The sequence below is a fragment of the Culex quinquefasciatus genome, chromosome 3, assembly GCF_015732765.1.
Source record: "Culex quinquefasciatus strain JHB chromosome 3, VPISU_Cqui_1.0_pri_paternal, whole genome shotgun sequence".
Lineage (NCBI taxonomy): Eukaryota > Metazoa > Arthropoda > Insecta > Diptera > Culicidae > Culex > Culex quinquefasciatus.
Window position 1 is genome coordinate 14053421 of NC_051863.1, and position 15938 is coordinate 14069358.

The window sequence follows — 15938 nt, forward strand, 5'->3', positions numbered from 1 at the left end:
TGCATTGATCTTAGGCCAATGCAAATTTTATTTAAAAATCCACCCCCCCTTCCCCTACAATTTTTTTTTAATTTCAAAACGGCCTTATTTCAGAAAAAAAAAATTCATAGAAAAAAAATTGCCATTTTAGCCAAATAGGGCACTTTGAGACACATTGCAACATTTGAATTTTAGGTCATAGATCGGCATAAATTAATCGAAAAATATTTTCATAAATTTAATGTTTTTTTTTCATGCAAAATGTTTGAAATAATTGAAAAATATTTTGAGGTTATGTTAAATTTAAATGTACAATACCGCAAAAAGTCTTGTTTCCATTTACTTCTTTTTCGTCAAAACATGCATTTTTTAAATTAGTGATTAGGGTGGTCCAAATCCGGACTTTTTTGGGGCTACCCCCTTAAATCAAAGATTGACCCATCACTAGGCTAAATTCCAAATTTGAGCTCATTCTGACCACGGGAACCCCTCCCTCCAATCGCTTAAAGTTTGTATGGGAAAAATTGTCAAAATGTATGGAGAAAAGCAACTGTTTTACTTTTTTACCTGTGGAAGGCGCCAGAGTTATCCGATTCTTACCATTTCTCAAATGTAGAACCTTCATTAAATTTAGAACAACTTTCCCGAAGACACCATATTTTTAGGATTTTTTCCCGCGAAGTTATTAGCGCCCAAAACTAACCATTTTTGCGCGGCTAGCTGTAAGGGGCTACCTAACAACGATGTTTATTTCCCATTCGAGCACACACGTGCTCTCTCTCAGGTTCAAACTCTCTCACGAGCTTGCTTGCCTGCCTGCCTGCCTATTTGCCTACAAGCTCGCGCTCTGTTTCTCTGCTTGGACTTTTGTCGTCGTCCTCGTTTTCGTTTGCCGTCCGTTGCGCTGCGTTCCTGGCATGTTTATTATAATTTTCAACTAAAATAGCAGCTTTGTTTTGAGATATATTTAGCATATAAATTCTTAAATTATGCACGGAAAAAACTAATTTAAAGAAAAGACAGCTTAGGCTCATTAAACAAAAAATTACAGCAAATGTGCAAATGCAAAAACAAATGCAAATGTTTTTTTTGTTTTAATCATGATAATAATTTGATTTTTTTTAATCAGGTAATACAAATTATGTTACTTTAGGTAGTTTGCTTTAACAAAAATATACTTTATTACAAGTCAAGGCAATTTTACAATTATTGCTGCAAATTTTCATTCATACTCTATAAAATTATTACTTTTTGTGCTGTCTGGAAATTTCTTTCTGTGTTCCTCGACCACCTTCAACAAATATTGCAACTTTTCTTAATTTTTTGTCGTTTACCGGATTTTTTTTTGAAAAAAAAATAGAGAACATTATCCCTATTTAAAAATTTACTCAATAATAAAAGATGACCGTGGATGAAAAACGATCATGGATAAACTAATTCATCGAAATTTTTATTCTCTCTCACACGCTCTGATAATATGATATCTATTGTTAATCACATAATACATTTAATTTTATATTTAAAATCAAACCTGCTATTTTAGTTGAAAATTATAATAAACATGCCAGGAACGCAGCGCAACGGACGGCAAACGAAAACGAGGACGACGACAAAAGTCCAAGCAGAGAAACAGAGCGCGAGCTTGTAGGCAAACAGGCAGGCAGGCAGGCAAGCAAGCTCGTGAGAGAGTTTGAACCTGAGAGAGAGCACGTGTGTGCTCGAATGGGAAATAAACATCGTTGTTAGGTAGCCCCTTACAGCTAGCCGCGCAAAAATGGTTAGTTTTGGGCGCTAATAACTTCGCGGAAAAAAATCCTAAAAATATGGTGTCTTCGGGAAAGTTGTTCTAAATTTAATGAAGGTTCTACATTTGAGAAATGGTAAGCATCGGATAACTCTGGCGCCTTCCACAGGTAAAAAAGTAAAACAGTTGCTTTTCTCCATACATTTTGACGATTTTTCCCATACAAACTTTAAGCGATTGGAGGGAGGGGTTCCCGTGGTCAGAATGAGCTCAAATTTGGAATTTAGCCTAGTGATGGGTCAATCTTTGATTTAAGGGGGTAGCCCCAAAAAAGTCCGGATTTGGACCACCCTATTAGTGATATTAAAACAACTGCACTGATATATTAGGCATTTTACTACCCCGGGTGGAAAGTGAGTTGGTTGCGATAACTTCGAACTATCTTGGCTTGTTTATTTGCATCTTGTTGTAAACTCCTAGAGTTATGACGACTTTTGAAACCGACTGCGTATCATGGAAAGTATATTCCATGATCATACTGCATTATCTACAGTTGATATTGAGCTGTTAGTGGTAGTTTTTTTGGACTTAGCAAAAATTTCGAAAATTAAATTTTTTCAAAATTTTACCCGAACATCATGAAATGATTATTTTGACTTTGTTTCAAATTTATGCTGGACTTAGCAAAATTTGCAGTCACTGACCGAATTTTCAATTTCCGATACTTAGAATAATTTTCATGAGCTGATATTTTAAAGTTTGATTTTATTTATGCTGGACTTTGAAATTTTTGCGTATATTTTTTAATTCTTTACTTTTTACAGAAAAAGCATTTTTTTGGGACTTAGAAAATTTTCGGGAGTTTGGAAACATGATAAATTATTTTGATGTTTATTTTTGCTTTGAACCAAAATTTCGGAAAATCGTCGAAATTACAGGAAATTTTCGTCTGATTTTTACAAAAACATCAGTTTGTTCCTAAAATAATGTCCCTAACAAAACGTCTTCATTGAAATTTTGAAATTCGAAAGTTGGTTTTAAATAATTATTGATATACCCCCTACAAAAATCGTTCCGGCACTTAGAAAATTTTCGGGATCCATATCACGACAAGATTTTCGGTAGAATTTATTTGATTTTTTGGACTCAGCAAAATTTTGGCTTTTGGCCAGTAAAATTTCGGAAAAAATGGTCGAAATTACAGGAAATTTTCGTCCGATTTTTACAAAAACATCTGTTTGTTCCTAAAATATTGTCCCTAACAAAACGTCTTCATTGAAATATTGAAATTCAAAAGTTGGTTTTTAATAATTATTGATATACCCCCTACAAAAATCGTTCCGGCACTTAGAAAATTTTCGGGATCCGTATCACGACAAGATTTTTGGTAGAATTTATTTGATTTCTTGGACTTAACAAAATTTGGCTTTTGGCCAGTAAAATTTCGGAAAAATCGTCGAAATTACAGGAAATTTTCGTCCGATTTTTACAAAAACATCAGTTTGTTCCTAAAATAATGTCCCTAACAAAACGTCTTCATTGAAATTTTGAAATTCGAAAGTTGGCTTTTAATAATTATTGATATACTCCCTACAAAAATCGTTCCGGCACTTAGAAAATTTACGGGATCCGTATCACGACAAGATTTTCGGTAGAATTTATTTGATTTTTTGGACTTAGCAAAATTTTAGCTTTTAGCCAGTAAAATTTCGGAAAAATCGTCGAAATTACAGGAAATTTTTGTCCGATTTTTACAAAAACATCAGTTTGTTCCTAAAATAATGTCCCTAACAAAACGTCTTCATTGAAATTTTGAAATTCGAAAGTTGGTTTTTAATAATTATTGATATACCCCCTACAAAAATCGTTCCGGCACTTAGAAAATTTACGGGATCAGTATCACGATAAGTAGAATTTATTACATTTTCAGGACTTTCAGGACGAAATTTTTGCTCTCAGCAAGTTGAATATTTTTCAACATTTTGAAAAATTATTTTGATAAGAAACATTACCAGGCTTTTTGAAATTTTACTGTGGATTTTTGGACTTATGCAATTTTAGGAATATTTTCATAAACTTTTATTTTTAATTTAAAAAAAAATGAATATAGAGACTTTGGATTTTTCGTGATTTGGAAAATTACTATGACATTTTGGCAATTCAACGCTTTCTCCACAATTTTTTAATGAGTTTTTAAAGTAAAATAATTTTTCAACTTTGAAAAATCTTGTTTTGATGTAAGTGCATATATTCCTGCAATATTACCCATATTTGTGAAGAGGAAGAAGGGGGGAGGGGGGGGGGGTCTGAATTGTGGCGGGGTGCATTAAAAACCAATAAAATTATTTTTGGGATCAAAATCTACTTTATGAACTTGATATGATTTTTGGAAGATTTCAGTTGTTTGCTACTATAAACTCAACTTGATGTGGCATTGTTGGTCAAATAAACTCAACAAGATTTTTCGCAGATACGCCTCGAACAATTTATGTTCGTGGTCATGTTCGGTTATCTCTTAACCATACCCTGGGGTGAACTTGACTTGTTCGTGTTTTTACGAACATGGGTAGATTTTTCCAAGATGCAACTTTCTGCCCGGGACACTGTTTTGATTAAAATTTTAAAATCACAGCAAGAAAGTATTTTTTTATTTTTTTATTTAATAACAGGATTTTTTTAAATAACTAAACGAAGAAATCTTCATCTTCTTTCTTGAGGTATATTTATTTGGGAAAGTCTAATTTTCAAGAGGGAAGGGTTTGGTACCAACTTGTGTCGATTTTTGATGATATTTTAGGTTTCTTTGCGTGTTTATGATTATTACACAAATAAACTAAAAATATGACCAAAATATAAAATATAAAAAAAACGATATTTTTGCACTTTTTTGTCCATCGATATTTTAGACAAATTTGAAATAATTTTTGAGGTTTTTGTTTAACAAAGACCCAAATAAGAATTGGATTGATCTTAGGCCATTGCAAATTTAATTTCAAAATTAGAGTAAATTTGCAAGTAAAAAATCATCCGCTTCAAAATATTGGTTGGAAAAGTTAAAAAATGATTTATTTATTGTCTAAAAAAGTTTGTAAAATAAACTTTATAATGTATTCTTAGACCTTTTTTGTAGTAAAACGTTCGAAACCTTCCAAACTACCCCCAGTACTCTAAAGTGCTTTCCAATCGCAGGCTTTCATCGACAGATATTTTTACGTTTATTTTTCTCCTCTTCTGACTGCGCTGCCCCGGAAGAAGGTGGGCGAGGCAAGCTCGATAAAAAGTGGATCAACCCAGCCAGCAGGAAAGAGCGCCCAGCTGCGGACTGGGTCAAGTTCCCCTCCTTGAATTGTGCTGCATGCAGGAATCGACGGGCGCTTGATGGGTGTCTATCGAAAAAGGTAATTTGAAGCTTTCGGATGAGCGCGTTGAGATGAGAGAGCGCACTCGAACTGCAAAATGAACAATATTTGCATAAGGTTTTTGGAGTGCGTCTTGAATTACATTTTGAGCTGTCAGTTTTAGAGCTAAACTTGCAGACAAATTTCTTCCAGAATTGAGTGGTCACGTATGTGCTAAATTTTTGATCAAATTTCAATTTTACGCCACTGCTGATCCACCTCTCGAATCCGTGGTTGGTCGCTGTCTGGGTTTTTTTTGTTTCTCACCAGCTCACCAGCTGATTTGCATGAATTTGTTGAACTCTTTTCTTTCTTTTTTTGAGTTGGTCTTGTGTGTTTTTATTGTGTCTTTATTCGCACTATGCCATAAAACAGATCCTCTTCGAAGGTATTTCGCTCTCTGCGGGGATGACACATTTTCAAGTTGGCCTGGGGTTGGGCTAGTCTTCGGCACGAGTTTTGGCCCAGATTGACCCTCGTTGGAGGAGTGGTTGGAATATACAATGTTCGTAGGCATGATATTAGCCCACTTTACTATTTTAATATTTTGTGTTAAAATCATTTTAAAAAAATAAAAGCCAAGACTTCATCAGAAGTGAATCGCAAATTTCATCCAATCATCACCTTTTATGGATGCGCAAATTTTTACAACTTTGCAAGTTATTTAAAATGCATTGTTAATTGATTAAAACTAGAATAATATTTGAAAAAAAAAATCATGTTTTTATCAAAATATTTTTATCAAATATTTTCATAAACCTTATCGATGTCGAACAAAATGTTTTCGAGAACTAATAATCCATTTTAATCAAAATCTACAGGCTCATCTCGAATTATTGTTTATTTATTATTTTTATTTTTATTTTTATTTTATTGACTATCAACGCCCACTTCCCAAAAAATGGGTTAATCGCCGAAACCGAGCCGGAAACCTTCCAAGTGTCCCCAGTTGGTTGGCTGCGCTTGTCTGCGTGGTGATCGTGATGTCACACAATTTATTACCCATTTCGATTCCGTTTCTGGGAGCAAAGCCGTTGTCACCTTCAAGGTGAATGAAAAGAAAAAAAATGTGTCACCCGACCGGAGTCCTGTGGGGGGAAAGTGTGGCGAATTTTGAATTCAATCGAAGTGTTTCAAGGTTTTTTGTTGGAATTTATGTTCTTTGGTTCGTTGTTTGGCAAACAGGTATTTGTCGAAATCTACGTTGGGCAATAAATTTCGTTCACACTCCACAATTGGCAATACACACCCTATTATCGTCAATTTCCGCGAAAAGTCGTCGTGAGCAATAAAACTATTCTGCAAATACGTCTTGTATGAATTTCGCGTGGCGGATCTTCTCTATTTGGGCAATAAACAACTCGTTAAAAAAATCGAACCTTGAGAGATTACATTTTGGGCTGGCCCCAAAACTATCCTGCAAAGTCATCGTTGACACGTCGCAGCTATTTGGGCCCAATTATATGGAAGGGTGCTGATGTGCGTCACGTCACGAAAAGCACGTGCAAAAGGGTAAGTACGCGGAACGTGAACAGCTCGTAAAACTTGAATGTCAACCATGGAATCATCTAAGCGAAAAAGTAGTGTCCTTTACGAATTTCAAATTGGTCAAACGGTTAAAAGTGCTTCAACTAAACCTTACTGCTAAAATTTTTGACTCGAAAATTTTGATATTCTTTTATTTTGAGCACCTTTTCTCTCTGAGAAAACTTTACTTTATTATGTTTTTCTTTAATTATCTTTAATATTTGTATTTGCATTGCTCTTGTTTAGATATTTTTGGTTTTTTGAAAATAGGTATTTGGGCGGTTTTTCATATTTTCATTTTATGTTATTAAATTACAAAAAATACTGCTAACAATATTTGACTTGAAATATAGGGAATCTTTATTCATAATTGGCCAGTTTAACCCTACAAAATTGTCATTTTTTAATATTGACATAGTAACATAAAAGAAGCCATACCACCAAACCTGTTATTTAAAAAGATATTTCAAATCAAAAATTTGTTGAAAAAAAAAACTAATATTTGGTTTGAGCCCGTCTACAGGTTAGAGTATTTGTACTAGCCTTTGTTCAGATGTTAGCACTCAGAACAACACCTTTAAAACGATAAACATTTTTAGACTGTTTCAGTTAACCTAACGTTCATAAACTTAAAAGTATTTTTATTGTAAAAAAAATATAAAACAAATTGTTTAGCTTAACAGAAAAAAACTATTTTGAGCAAAAATCACAGCTAAAGAAAAAAATAAATGAACATTGTTTTTACTAAAACATTTCATTCTATTTGAAAAAAATATGTTCAAACCCAACCAAAGTGAACTCAATAAATAATCTTTTGTTTTCGATTTAAAGCTCAACAAATTTAATTCATTTTTTGTCTTTCTTTCTAAAAAAAGGTATATTAATCAGCATGTTTTTTTTGTTTTATTTTTTTACATTCTCTTGGGGAACATTTTTCAATAAACTTTTGACCTTATGAAAAATATCCTCTGTTGTTTTAATACATTAATTTTAAACATTTTGAAATAAGTTTATCGTGATATGGATATTTTGTTTTTTTTTCTTATGTCTGTAGTATTTTTTCTTAATTAAGTTTCCTTGTATGTCTTTACAAAAAAATAATCAATATTTTTAAAGCTGCAAAAATATAATAAAAAAACTTGACTATCACGCGAATTTCATTTGTATCGTAAATATTGGGAATTGAATTTCAAAAATAAAAAAAAAACAAATTGATACCCAATAAGGCTTTCAATACCTTTTTCAGATGTTTATCTAAAATAAAAAAGTATATAAATTGAAATTGCGAGCCATGGTTTCAACATTTTAATGAAAAAAAAATCCAGTTGCTTTCCAATCATTAGTTTCCAAAATATCTAAATAGTGACGAAAATTTTATTTTCTGCGAAAAAAAAAGTTATAGCACCGCAATAAATTTCGTATGGGAATTTCATAAAAATTCAAAACATTTTCAAACAAGCCCAAACATGCTAAATATGATCATCAATGCAAAAAAAATGCATTTAAGATTGTTTTCAGTTGATTACACATCTATTTTCATGGATTCCAAATTTCCATGAAAATAGATGTGTAATCAACTGAAAACAATCTAAAATGCATTCTTCTGCATTGATGATCATATTTTTTAGATTTTTTTGCTTGCTCACTAATTTTTCAGACCAGTTTTGAAAAAGGGGCGACACAAACTTTGAAAAATATTTGCAACGGCCTAAACAATTAAACATACATCAAAAACGCTTATTTTTTTATATTTATTAAAATAAGAAACTTTGAGCATTTAAAAAAGTTAACATTTCACCATAAATTCTAGGATTTTTTATCGTGATTTATGGAAGAAGAATCATGGTTGGCTTTTGTGATACATTTTGTTTCAAACTGTGGAAATTATTATCGACCAGAGCAAAGAAACTAAAAATAAAAAAATGTATTGGACTTTTGTTAAACTTTTTGTTTTAAGTAAGAAATTTCTGATCGATTTGGTGTCTTCGGCAAAATAGGTATAGAGGAGGACCATTTAAAAAAAAATGCACACGGGAAAAATGGTCGATTTTGATACTAACTTATTGCACAAAGAAAAATTTGCAATAATCTATATTTTTGCGTTTTTGATATTTTTTTTTTGAAATTTAAATGGCAAAACTCTCAAGTTTAGCTTCAGACAAGGAAGGACGAAAATATGGAGATAAGCTATAATTTTTGAAAAATTCAGATCTGACCAAGCAAAATTGGCTTCAGTTGTTGATGTTAGATCGAATTTGCAATAAAAAAGAAGTTAATAATTTTTCAAATGCATTAGTTTTATGTTCATCCATTTCTTTAAATATTTTTTCCCAAATAGCTGATTTCAAATTTTCATTCTTAATCATTTCCATAGAAAAAAATAAAAATAAAATTAGGGGACTCTACAGGGATAGAAATCCTGTAAGCAATCCGGTAACATTGTGTTGTTGAATTCGACAAGATGGAAATGTTTTAAAAATTGTCAACATTTTTTCGATTTTCAACAACAATTTCATCGATTTTGAAAACATTGCAACGAAATCGAGAAAAATGTTGACGATTTTGAAAACATTTCCAGAGCAAGTGTGACATTGCATGTTATAAGTATAGGTGACAAAGGGGGGGAGGAGGGGTAAATTTTGGCTGATTTTTGCGTTACGTACTTTATGGATGAAGCCAAAGTGTCGTTAAATTAGACTTAATTTTTAAAAAGATCAGTTCTGCAACCATTCGCCGAATTTCAATGTTAAAAACGAAACATTTTTAGAATTTTCCGTTCCCTCCCAATTATTTAAATATTTTCATAATTTTGAAATAAAGTCCAAAGTTTGATTCATGCTTAGGAACGTTTCAAACTAGATTTAGAAAAAGTAGAAAATATTGGATATTGAAAATGTTGGCCGTTTTTTAAGGCCGTTGCAAAAATGTTTCAAAGTTTATGTCACCCCTTCAAAATTGGTTTGAAAAATCAGGGGGAAAAATATTTTCAATTTTCAAAAAACTTTTAATGTTTTAATCAATATAGAAGTCAAATCATCTGAAAACAATCTAAAATGAATTTTTCTGCATTGATAATCATATTGAGTATGATTGGACTGGATTAAAAACATTTTGATTTTTATTATAAAATTCCAATGGACAGCACTGCAAAAATTAAAATACGCAGCTTTTGGTACCCTAACATGTTTTATTGCTGAAATTTTGAAGTTATCGCAGTTTTAGTGAAAAAAAGTTGTTTTTTTGCTGATTTCGTAATTTTCTTGTTTTTTTTTGCGCATGCCGCGTCGAAAAACTCAGTTTTTATTCTCAAAAAATCATATCTCGGAAACACACGGTTCGATTGTGATGTGAAAATCCAGACACGTTCAAAACGCCATTTTATGTTTCATACGACATTTTCAAATGTTAAGCTTAATTTTTGAAACTTTTTACTTTTTTTCTCAAAAAGCCAAACTAACCACCTTTCTTTTGCGTCTAAGACAACTAGAATCGGATGAAATGGCACGGAGAAAAGTGTTTTTGCTAAAAATTACGAAATTGCCATTTTTTGAACCACGTTAGCACGATGTAGGTCACCCTAATGGCCAAACAAAAAAATACGGGTCTAGTTATTTTATTTTTCAGGTTCGAAAATATTTTTACCGAAAAGCTCGTCCAATTTCCCATAAGTTTGTCTTTGGCCACATTTCAATTGTATGTATGGGCTTACAGATATAAGCTAATTTATTGTCCAGGTTACTTTACTACACTGAAAAAATGTTATGTTTGAATTATGAGCAATGTAATTAGCTTATATCTGTAAGCCCATACATCCAATTGAAATGTGGCCAAAGACAAACTTATGGGAAATTGGACGAGCTTTTTGGTAAAAATATTTTCGAAACTGAAAAATCAAGTCCGTCATATAGAAATTGCCAAAAACCACCAAAAACCTATTTTTTCAACATTTTTATTTTTAAAACCGCTGTAACTTTTCTAGTATTGGACTTAGGACAATGATCAATATGAAGATTTTTATGTAAAATTGTCTGGAGAATCGATTCCCGTATTCGGCTTTTGAAAATTTTGAAGTTTAGAGCACTTTTCAAAAAAACAGTTTCAGTAAATGATTTTTGTATTTTTTTAGGTGAGTTGCTCCATCCTGCATTTTTCGTGAGTCTTTTTGTAACATCTTTGGCTATTTTCACAAAAAAATTGAGCGAAGAAAATCGTGGGCTTACCTTCAAATTTAACTTTTAAACTTAAAAATCAAAAAAATCTCATAAAAGTGGAGTGTTTTTTTCTTTCAGTGTTTTTTCTACTTTTCGGAAAGCCCGTCAAATTTCCTACAAGTTTGTCTCTGACCACTTTTTGATACGATGATACAGCAATATTTAAATTACGAAATACAAAAATATTGAAAACACGTACGCCCTTCTCAAATCGAGTGTTACTGGCTCCATATACACAAAAATGGCTTATATATGCTTAGGATAACATGTCTACAAAGTTTCATTGAAATCGGAGAGGGTCGAGAAAAAAGTACCTAAAAATCCTGTTTTGGGCTGGAATTGCTCCAAATCAACAAAAAATCAACAAAATTATACCAGATGATAAAATTTCAAAATTCGTCAGAAGTTAGTTCGCAACTGGGCCACCCCTTTAAGGTTCTATTTCTTGCGTACACCACTCCAAGTAAAGGGGGACAACCCCATTAGTGCGGGCGTACTTAGATTTAGATCCAGCCAGCAGTTAGCCAACCGTGCATCAGGACGGGGCCATTTGCATTGTCATGCAGATGGTGGACCGTCCATCCGTCGGTCCGTATAGTTTTAATGGATTTGTAAGTTTTCCTTTTTATTACCCGGCGGTGGTCCCAGGAATGCAAATCGGGCTCAAAGTTTTACTGCGCCAGGAGCCCGTGTGTCCGCCAGTTGACAGTTTCTGACGGTAAATGGACGGCCTGGCGGAAGAGGATGCATCCTGCCTGATGTTGGCCAGGGCTGACGCTAAAGTTTGACACTTTATTGTGATGGATTGATAGGTTGTGGCTTGGGAGACGTGTTTGCAATTAACGTTCTAGTCAAATAGCATGACTTTCTCAAAGTTGGTTTTTTTTTTCAAGAAGAAGTTTTTTGACTAAAACTGTCCAATTTTAGCACTGACTTGCATAGAAATAAAACAAAAAAAAACAGAAAACTCCTCTAAACTCACCCGCCCGGTTGTCCACCAGGACCTCGTCGACGCCGGCCCCCACCGGGGACGCGTACCGGTCGGTGGTGGTGGACGTCGCCTCGTTGCCGGTCCACCGGTTGTCCTTGTTCAGCAGCAACCGGCCGTTGATGGGCGTCTGCTGGAACTGGTGCGGCGTCACCTGGTCGCCGTTCAGCTTGAAAAATCCGAGCACCAGAAAGGACCAGATGCCGAGGCCGAAGATGAACTTGAACACGACCCGGGTCTTGGGGGACATTCTGTGGGACATTTTGTGTGTGTGTATTTGTTTGTATTTTGCTACTCTCTAGTTGGTTTATGCTGGTCACAGCAGCGCCTTCTGACTATGTTTCGTTGAGCGTGTTGGAGTCCGGACCCGGGGCAGGGGCAGGGTGGGTGGCCAGAGAAATTGTCCGCGCGTGACGCTTCGTGAGAGAGTGGTTTATTTCACAATCATATTTCTCGGCGTTTTGCGTCCTTACGGAGTGGTGGGATCACTTTCGAGGGTGTCCAACTGTTGGTTTGATGCTTTTTTTGCGGGAGTTTAGATGGCAGCGTGCACGATGGAGACTAATTCCTGAAAAAAAAAACGAGAAAAAGAAGATGTTAGCGATTTTTGCAACGCTTTAATTTAGATACATGATAAGACTAAGCTGAACTGTTTGTTTATCTACTTTAATTCAGGTTTTCTTTTATTTTTTGAACAAATGTTCAAATAAACATGAACATAATCATGATTTCAGAATCACTCTTCATTATTTAGCAGACTGATTTTTTTTTACAATTTATTTGTTTTGCGAGAAACGCTTTTTGGAAAAAACCAACTACAAATAAAATAAATAAATAAATAAATAACTACTTTAAAATTTGACATGAACGAAGAATCAATAGTTTACTGAAATTGTTATTTTATGATTATGTCAAATACTAAATCATCAAAATTATTTTGAAAAAAAAACTTTAAGTATTTAAATTAGAAGAAATATATTTTTCCGTTCACCTGTTTTTATCAGCTAAGTAAAATCATAATCTACAAATTTATCGAAGAAAAATACCGATTTTCGAATATTTGCCTATTTTGTATGACCAGCTTACAACATTTTAGGGAGACTCGCATGAAAAAAAAGAATGTAGAAAAATGACTTGTTTTGACACAAGGGCAAAGTTCTTATTCTATCTGTGATAATCTTATCGCTGATAAGAGACGATAACTCATTTTTGAAATATCATGTTATATTGTGAAAACATTTACTAAGAATACATATTTTTTTAAATGATATAATTTTCAAAAACAAGTTTCGAAGAATTAATACTCAACCTTGTTCACATAATACCGTATTTTTTTGGAAAGTACTAAAAATTCAATAACATGCAATTTGGGTATCGAATGTGAAATTATGTATGCTTTTCATATTTTTTAAAGTTGATTTTTAGTACAAAAAAATCATAAAATACCGTATTTTTTAGAAAATTTTGTATGCTTATTCACTTTATTACAGTTGTTTTGAAAATAATAAAATTTTTACCTAATATTGTACTTTTCGAAAGTACTCAAATTTAAAATAATCAATACAGGTATCAATCAAACCGGATTTTTTTTGCTTTATCACTTTATTCAAGTTTTTTTTTGCAAATAATAAAATTTTCGCAAAATACTTTATTTTTCAAAAAATACTCCAATAAAAAAATGCAATATGAGTATCAAACGAAGCAAAATTTTGTTTGCTTTTTCCTTCCTAAAGTTTTTTTAAATACTAATATTTCCTCAAATTACGGTATTTTTTTGATGCTACTCAATTTTTTCAAATTTGTAATATGGGTATCAACCGAAGCTAAATTTTTTATGCCTATTCAGTTTATCGGAGTTGTTTTGAAAATACTAAAATTTTCATTAAATTTTGTTTCGAAAATTCCTACTTAAATCTAAAAAAAAATCAATATAGGTATCAATCAATTCGAAGTTTTGTTTGCTTCAACACCTCATTAAAGTTTTTTTGCAAATACAAATATTTTCGCAAAATACATTATTTTTCAAAAATACTAAAATTTAAAAAAATGCATTATAAGTATCAAATGATGCTAAATTTTGTATGCTTATTCACTTTATTTGATTTCTTTTCGAAAATATTAAAATTTTCACAAAATTTAGTTTTTTTTCGAAAATACTCAAATATAAAAAAAAATCAATATAGGTATCAATCAAACCGAAGTTTCGTTTGTTTTATCACCTTATTAACACCTAAACTCCCAAGCTCGAGAAAATGGGGGAATTTGTAAGGAAATTCCCCCTTTTTCTCCAGCTTGGGAGTTTAGGTGTTAAAGTTCTTTTGCTGTAAATACTAAAATTTTCGCAAAGTACATTATTTTTCAAAAATACAAAATTTTTCTAAAAATTGCAATATGAGTATCAATTAAAGCGAAACTATGTATGCTTTTTCTTTTCTCAAGTTTTTTTTTGAAAATACAAAATTTTTCACGAAATACCATATTTTTTCGAAAATACTAAAAAAATTCAAATTTGCAATATAGATATCAATCGAAGCGAAGTTTTGTAGTTTTTTAAAACTTAAACTTTTCACAAAATACCTTATTTTTTAGAAAATACTCAGATTTTCAAAATTAGCAATTTGGGTATCGAATGAAGTGAAATTTTCTGCATTTTTTTTTTTCTTTATTGTAGTTGTCTAGATAATACAAAAAAAAAATACAAAATACTGTATTTTTTTGAAAATACCCCAAATTTAAAACAGTTTCAATTAAATCGTTTTTTTCACCTTATTTAATAAATACTAAAATTTTTACTAAATACCTTTTTTCTGGAAATACTAAAATTTTCAAAATTTGCTCCGTTTTATAAATATATTGCAAATTATGAAAATTAAGGTGCAGTCCAGACTCGATTATCCGAAGGCTTTGGCAAAATTTCAGACCTCGATTTTTTTTTCTTCGTGTTTTGACTATCCGAAGGCCCATACAAACCTTCGGATTATCGCACTTTGGATAATAGAAACTTGGGAAAATCAAGTTTGGACTGTATTTTCAAAAAAAAATACGATATTTTGTTAAATTTTCGGTGATTTATTAAAAAAAGTAAATCGAAAATGCATTCAAATTTTTGCTTCCTCTGAGAATTATGAAAAATTTAGTATTTTCGAAAAATACAGTATTTTGTGAACATGTTTAGTATATCAACAAATAAAGTGAAAATGCAAAACAAATATCGCTTCGTTTTGAAACCCATATTGCAAATTACGTAAATTTGAGAATTTTCGACAAATTACACTATTTTGTTAAAATTTTATTTTTTATCCAAAATCTCGCCAACAAATTGTTTCAAAGTTTTTTTTCGGATCATGATTTTATGGAGCAAAAATCCTCGAAAAAAAAGTAAAATCAAATCCTAACTGTAGTTTTTTGAAGAACTTCAAATAACAGAATCTTCGGATGTTAGTTAGTACAGGCTGCAATAAATAAATAAAATAATCAAATAATGATAAAACTAAATCGAGTGGTTTCTCCCATGACTGCACTGCGGCATCCAACTACTAATTTGTTCTTATCAAAGACTTATCGATACCCCGTGAGCCTTGACTTATCATTCCGATCCACACGAGCCATCGATAGTACCCTCATTTGGTCCGACTCGACCCTCATATTTCGATAAGTGCGGAATTCTACCATAAACATTTACTAGTCGGCAAGCGATTTGTTTACCCAAAACAAACGTTGCTGGTGATGATTCGCACTATTCGCAGAAGCACTCCGTTGGCAAGAGGAGCAAGCCCCGGGAAGTTCTTATCAGCCACGTAGGATCACAACAATGCAATTCTACGGGGGGAGGTACTTCAAAGAGCGCAACGCTGCGCATACCGAATTGCTTCCCTTCTCTGCTTCGACTTGGAGATAGTAGGTACGTCTCGAGAGCTGGTTGAACCGGTCTCCGCGACGACGACGACGATGACGACGACTTTGCTAGTAATGATAGTGACTCTACAGTTGATAGTATCGCGAGGTTGTTTTTCAAGTTCGTTGCGTTTCCGACTAGTACCTAGACTTGGCTGCTTGCCTCCCCGTCACGGAAGAAGACGTTGGCTATTGTC

The 15938-nt window shown here is 32.6% G+C and overlaps 1 protein-coding gene across 2 annotated transcripts in view; it reads right to left on the reverse strand.

Annotated features, from left to right (window-relative positions):
- LOC6044222 overlaps positions 1–15938 on the reverse strand; it is a 331172-nt gene that overhangs the window by 18071 nt on the left and 297163 nt on the right. For both annotated transcript variants that reach the window (XM_038260498.1, XM_038260499.1), the window contains one exon: positions 11842–12415. In XM_038260498.1, the coding sequence (XP_038116426.1) occupies positions 11842–12109 (268 nt within the window). In that variant the 5' untranslated portion in view covers positions 12110–12415. The remainder of the gene's footprint in view (positions 1–11841; positions 12416–15938) is intronic.